This window comes from Lolium rigidum, chromosome 4 (assembly GCF_022539505.1).
Source record: "Lolium rigidum isolate FL_2022 chromosome 4, APGP_CSIRO_Lrig_0.1, whole genome shotgun sequence".
Lineage (NCBI taxonomy): Eukaryota > Viridiplantae > Streptophyta > Magnoliopsida > Poales > Poaceae > Lolium > Lolium rigidum.
Genome location: NC_061511.1, coordinates 235,952,305 through 235,959,399, shown reverse-complemented (window position 1 = coordinate 235,959,399; position 7,095 = coordinate 235,952,305). Strand labels below are relative to the sequence as shown.

Genomic DNA, 7,095 nt, shown 5'->3' with positions numbered 1-7,095 from the left:
TGGAGCAGAAGCCAGTGAACAAAGCTAGTGTGTACTTGAGCAAAGCTCGCAATGTTAAGGTATGTAAGCTTGTGTGTAAGCAGCAACCAGTAAGCAAAGCCACTTTGCATCCAACCGCCGGCCGGGAGCAACGCGCACACAAACCCCACACGCCGATGTCCCATTTGCCTTGCGTAGATACATCTAGCCAGCCATGCATGAACCCACAATCATTCAGCTTTTGTCCAATATATATGTGTGTGTGCCCAAACAAGCATGTGCGCGCCTAACAAATCTTGTAGAGACAAGGCAATTAAGTTGAACGCCGAGCAGTGTCGTCTAGCTTGACCAACCAGCAACCAGGTCTCCGGAATGGACACGGCAACCACCACCATCACCTCCATGCATCCATGCAAACCACCCTCTCTTTTCCAAAAGCCTTTACCCCATCCGATCTTGCCCCCAAATGTGCTAGAGGACGGCATGTGCTGACGAGGACATGTCACACGCGTGTGGAAAGTTACCTTTGGGGTGTGTGGGTGCTGACCGTGTACGTCCGTGTGCTTCGGTTTGGGTTCATACCTTCTCCCAACTACCGTTGATTCCATCTGCCACTGAAACTCATCCTCCATGGCTCCACCTCACCAGACTACGATCTTCTATCGACAACTTCAATGACTTTTTTTCGGATAACAGTATTGTGTAGAGGGTGGTGCTAAATTCCCTTTTGATGAATCACCTTGATGTGACCGTTTGGAATCTACGCTATCTTTGTGACAAACAACACTATTATGTTCTTATCATTGATTATTTGACAAGTTGTTACATCAATTGTGATTTTCATGCATGAAAAAGTATGTATCTTGTAACCACGGTCATCGGTTCCTTTATATAACAAAAGTCAGATAGCCGAATTATATCTCAAATATTCTTTCAATTTCATTATCTCGGTTAGGAACTGAAATGAAATACTAGCACAAGCCTAGCTCACATAGATGTGTGGTTGTGGCCACCGGCCATGCCTTTGTAAGCCTAGCTCACGTAGATGAGGTCAACCTCCCATTTGAGCTGAAAAAAAAAAGACTTCAGCCGAATGAATTGTCCATTACTACTCAAAGCCTAAATTAGGTAAAGGAATTTTCCGTACTGAAGAAAATTGAAAGCTAAAGATGATGGGTTGTTGCATCCGATGCAAGACGACAGTGACAGACAAACAAACATGCGAGCGATGGCAACACATACAGTAAATATAGTACCACAGTCACATTCACATGTACCAAGGTAACACCCACACCATGATCAAGCATGACAAGAGATAAGCATGTGCACCTCACACACCCACCACCCTAATTGCCTCCTGTCCCTGGCCTGAAGGCCATATAAACATACTCTCACCCCTCGTGGCCTCACACTCCTGCCACTCTCGAGTGTCCACAGCTGGTCCTACAACAATCATAGAGCAAGTGAGGGGCTGCAGGAACCAGAGGGTGAGCCCAGCTGCATCACAGTTCAAAGAGGAGCTAGCTAGCCAAGACTAAGGGAGATGTCGGACTGGGCTCCGGTGTTCATCGGGCTGGTGCTCTTCATCCTCCTCTCGCCGGGGCTGCTTTTCCAGATCCCCGGCAAGGGAAGGATTGTGGAGTTCGGCAACTTCCAGACCAGCGGCCTCTCCATACTCGTCCACGCCGTCATCTACTTCGCCCTCATCGCCATCCTCATCCTCGCCGTCGGCGTCCACGTCTACCTCGGCTGAGCAGTTAGGTACCACGGAGGGAATACACATGCTACTGTCGCTTCGGAGTTCAGTCATGTTCAGGTTTCGTAATTTAGATTGTAGGGGCACAGACCCACAGTATGATCATGTCCACTGGGCAATTTAGCTGATGATGATTTGCTATTTTCGCACGGATGTATAGTACTATAGTATGAATTTCACGTGCAAGCTTCGGATGGTCGTCCACGACACATATCCTATATTAGCATGTGGCTTAGTAGCAGTTGATGACTAAGTAGCATCAATGCATGCATCATCGTTCGAATTAGTACTTGGTGTTAGTGCCGTCTACTAAAGTACAGACCGCTCTTCGCTAATATGTGTGTGTAACTGTATACAGTGTGTTACGGCCAAGAGAAAATTCAGTGTGCGTCACCTAAGTTAACTCTTGTGAGTAATTACTCGTGGATTGACGGTTTTTAAAAATACCCACTACGTAAAACATGTATCTAAGGATATGTGTGTTGCCATGGAAGATCATCCAAACATTTAGTCTGCCAAAATTGATAAAAGGGTTTTTCAAAATATTTTTTTTTGCCTTTTTTACATTTTCTCCGAACCATATGCCTTCCTTCCTATTCTCAATGTCAAAAAGGGCAAATGTTCTTGAGCTAGCTTCAAATTTTGTGATGGTTTGCAGCCTTCTTTTACAAACTACCATGCAACAATCTTGTTTTTTCTTGTAGTATGTCACCTTCCCACTAAGTCGCATCATGTCACTGCATCTGTCGGTGCCACCATCTCGATTCGTCATGCATGGTGGCGGCCATTGCTGGATCAAGTCCTCGGTTTTAATCCCTCCTTCTCTGTAACCACTCTTCGATGAGTTTCCTTTCTTTGCCCCATATATGTAACAGCTCTGTATCGCCAGGAACCATACCCAACCCACTCCTCTCATAGCTTCATGTTGGTCGTCTATCTGGCATCACCCGTGACTCCACCTGCAATGCTATCCATTTTAGTGAGGTTTCCTCCCTTAGCTTCATCTCGCTCCACCCTATACTCCAACCTCGCCACTTCAACCGCAGTGCTCGCACGTGTACTTGTTGTCCACCGCCATCAATGGAACCTATTATGTTTTAGAAATAATGCTGACACCTATGTTTTATCAAAAGTAGAGCAAAGATGAGTAGGATCAACATACCTTACATGAATATGCATGTGTTGTGCCCATGAATCATCTCAACTAATGAGTACCTCCAACAAACATGCATCGGGTAGGCCACTTAAGCGAACTTTAGCCACATGTTTAGTACATGTGCGCTCCTATGGAATAAAAATTATGAATATCGAAAAATCGTGAAAGACGTTTATTTTGCTGTTGGGCATGAGCTCTTATGTTTTCCACATATTCGATTCTAGAACGGTTGTTGTACTCTTTGTCTTCTTGTAGCCTTGCATGTCAATCTTATTCTTACACCATGTTGTTTCTCTGCTTTCCTTTACCACCATATGTCCATGGTTATACCACAACAAATTCGTCCTCCGTACCTCGATCTTGACTTGTCCATGAGGGCAAGGGCAAAGGCTCGACTTCAGCTGCAGGACATTTTGCTGGATACAAGAAACCTGTGATACCTCACGTAATTATTGGAAGCTTCATTAACCAAATCTTCTTAATAGGCTCTAATGACTACCCCGTGTGGATTCATTTTAGTTTCAAAGTTAAGTAAAACCCTTTTCTAATGGAAAGGGTAATTATTCCATCCAGCACTAAATACTTATCACATACTTAGACTCATTGAACCAGCTCGACGGGTATTTAGGTTAAGAGGGAGTTTTTTTTCTTGTTAAGTGGTACGAATCTGCGAGACATGCCATGATCTTCCTTTGCAATCCCAACGGGGGGAGCTAATAGAAGGTGGGGACAAGAATGGTGCTCCTATTCAGCGCTTGTAGCGCCTGTTAGGGCACCAACACCTGCTGGGAGATTGAGATGGGCCCCGAACCAGCAACTCCATCTTCTCCACGGGAAGTCTTCTTCCTCCCCGGCCTCTCACCTCCAGCGTAGGTTCTTGAGCCCCCGCCTCCATCGCAAGTCGAACCGCCGGTTGCTGCCACCTGTGGCCAGCCCCACTCTCACAGTGCCTCGACGTACCACCCTCCTCCATCCGTCGCACACAGCTGGTCCGCCGCCGCTAGGACCTCCCTCTAAAACCGCCTACCTCCTCCAACTCCGGCAAACCTACACCTAAACCCCTAAGAACAAACGCAGGCGAGCCCCCACACAAGAATCCAAACATGACCCCATCACACTAAACCCTAAGTACCATTCCTCGCTTCTGTCAGTGAAGTCGCGGCTAGCCGCGTCGTGCCCGCCTCTGGCGAGGTCCTTTCCTTCCTCTGACGGCGACATCATGGACAACCATGATGTCTCCGGCTCCGGCAAGGTCGGCCATCGTCATTCCTCGGGCTCCCGGCCTATGTCCACCTAAAAAAAGGGCGAGGCCCATGTCACATCTCACGCGAGCGTTGGCGCGCTAACGAACACAATGAGCATCAAATAGGATTTTCCGAAGGAGAATCCTACATAATTCGTTTATACAATTAGTTCCAATGCCACAGCCCAGGGTTTTGCTCTTGACCAAACAGGGCTAGCACAAACATGTCATGGGCCATTAACTTCTAAACCCACCACCCTTTCGCAGGCCATGGGCATGCTCGCACATCCCCTAATTGCGGAGCAGTTTTTTTTCTGTTACTTGGATGCCTTGACCCCCGCTGACGCTCCAGGTAGACCTTACCAAGATGTCGGTGCTGCCTAGAATCACTTTAATTTTTCGATGTTGCACATTCTTTGGCACATTGTGCTTTCCTTGGCTTCAGTTTGCTAAAGCCTATAGATATCTACCAAAAACATAACTAACATGTGTGGTGAATCCATCCCATTTCGCTAGGGTGTGGTAAACCTAACTTGGGCTGGGCTTTCTTTAATTTTTCTCATTTTTTATAGGAGATATATGAGATAGGCCAAATCTTAGAGTGATGTCCACTCACCGTCCCGCCCTGCTAGCTCCCCAACGGCAAACCCTGTAGTTGAATGGTTAGGATTACGCCTGGACATATCTCGGGCCAGGCCGGATTTCGGGGCGGGCCTAAAAAATCCCGACCGTAAATTCCCAAGCCTGAACCGGCCCAGCCCGAACATCGGGCTTACAAATCAGCCCCGAACCCGGCCCGACAAGCCCAGCCCAAACTGGGCTTAAATCTAGTTTTCTGGAAGCCTGGCCCGGCCCGATGTCCGGGCTCCAAAATCAGACCCGAACCCGGCCCGACATGCAAGCCTGGCCTGACCCGGCCCAGGATTTTCAGTCCGGATCGGGATGCCCATGCCCATCTGTAGTTTGGATTTAGTGACATATGCAGAGTTTAAGTTTCAGGTTTGGCACTTTAGTGTCTCATAAAAGGCAGAATATTCATTTAGCAGGAGGCGACATTTTCGTCGACTGCGAGGCGTCTAAGGTGACTTTGTTAATCTCAAAACCGCCTGGATCAGTTTCTGGGATTCAGCCTCTCGGGATGCTCATTGGGGTAAGGTATGCATGTGTACCTGTGTACCTTCGTATGGGTGAGTGGATATACATACAAATTTGGGACATCCTTTCTGGGACGGAGAGTGTACTTTTCTTCTTCTATTTAGAGAGCTTCTCAATTGATTGCAAATTAGGAATTGACGGATTACGTTACTACTTCGTTCATACCACTTTTGTATGCACTTCACGATCAAACAGCTCGTGAATGATAATTTAGGATCAGTTGAAACTATTAATGATTTAGCTACTCAAAATGTATGTGACTGCATCTATGCCACAATATCATCATTTCTTGACATGTTGGTTGCTTAGCAACTGAGATCAAGATCCAAGACTAGATGTTAACGACTCATTTTCTATGTATTCTGGCTCTGGTCTTGGCGGTTTTAGCCACTAGCGTTTAGCCTCCGCCGGATTTGGCCATAGCAGTGGCGAAAAAAGAATAGAAGTCCTAGTTACTCTTATCTCTACCAGAGTAGTATATGTTACTTTTGAATCCGGCATAATGGTCCGGGTAAATATATACCACACTGGATAACTAAACAAGAGATCTCTAGATAGGTCCGATAGGTTTTATTCGTTTGCATGCACTACTTACTACAGTTATTCCAAGGATCCAATGAATTTCGTTGGAATTTACAATCTAATGAGAAGTTCACAGTAAGTTCGTCATACAATGCAATTATCCAACCTGATATACCAGTTGATAAGAACAAGAAGATCTGGAAGATGAAAATATTGCTAAAAATAAAAAAAATTGGATGGTATTTGCGTCGAGGGGTAATCCTAACCAAATATTATCTTGTGAAACGCAATTGGCTTGAGAGTACTAAGTGTGTACTATGTCATCACAATGAGATAATTAAACACTTGTTCTTTCAGATCTATATGGTCATGCATCCAAGTAGCTTTGGATCTGTATCGTTCGACCAGTGTAATCAATATCTTTGAAAATTGGCTTCATGGTATTGATCGCAGATTTAGAACGCTTATTAGGGTGGAACTGCTTGCCTTTATATGGTCGCTATGGCTATGTAGAAATGATAAAAAAATCAATGATAAAAATTGTTCCCTTTTGCAGGTTATTTACAGATACACCGCTATTCTCCGTCCGTGGTCTGCGCTGCAGAGAGTGGAGAACCGATACCTCTTTACGGAGGCATGTACACGGTTGAAGGATACGGCGAGGGATACTTTTTCTCAACATGGGTGGCAGCATAATCTTCTGACCGAGGATCTAACATCTTCTTAGGTGTTCTACAATTGCGCACGATTGATATGTAATTCGCCTTTATCATTTTTATTTTGGAAAATCTGAAACTTGGATGGCTGTGTGCATGCTGGTTATGCAGAGATCGGGTGTAATTGCTTGATCAAGTAATAAACCACCATTATCGAAAACTTACTACAGTAACTAATCACGGCCCGGATTTGCAATCAACCTGCTGTGTACTGGTAACAAAATCCGGATTTTCAGAAGTATCCCTACATAATGGGCTTGTACTGGGATACATATAGTTCAATATAGATTGATCATTAATTATACTAGTAGGCTATTTTACTTTTTTACAAGTTTGGGATAGACGACGAACAACAATACAGTTGAATATACACAATGATATTTGGTCGAATATACACAATGAACATACCCGCAAAAAAAGAATATACACAATGAGTACATACACCTCCTATTTGAACATGGATCAAACTTATTCGACCAAATATCAACCATACACACATACACAAATTAGGTAGGCAGTAAGCTCACAGAGGTTGACCATGATTCTTACAGTTCTGATAAAAGTTCCA

At 45.0% G+C, this 7,095-nt stretch overlaps 1 protein-coding gene across 1 annotated transcript; it reads left to right on the top strand.

The window, feature by feature from the left end:
• The first annotated feature begins 1,420 nt into the window (after positions 1-1,420).
• LOC124649954 lies at positions 1,421-1,732 on the top strand. Its single transcript, XM_047189522.1, has one exon. The coding sequence runs from the start codon at positions 1,523-1,525 to the stop codon at positions 1,730-1,732; it is 210 nt and encodes a 69-aa protein (XP_047045478.1). The 5' UTR covers positions 1,421-1,522.
• Positions 1,733-7,095: the final 5,363 nt, after the last annotated feature.

What these genes read in the sequence shown, in the direction of transcription:
- LOC124649954 (XM_047189522.1), top strand. Translation starts at nt 1,523, where the DNA reads ATGTCGGACTGGGCTCCGGTGTTCATCGGGCTGGTGCTCTTCATCCTC.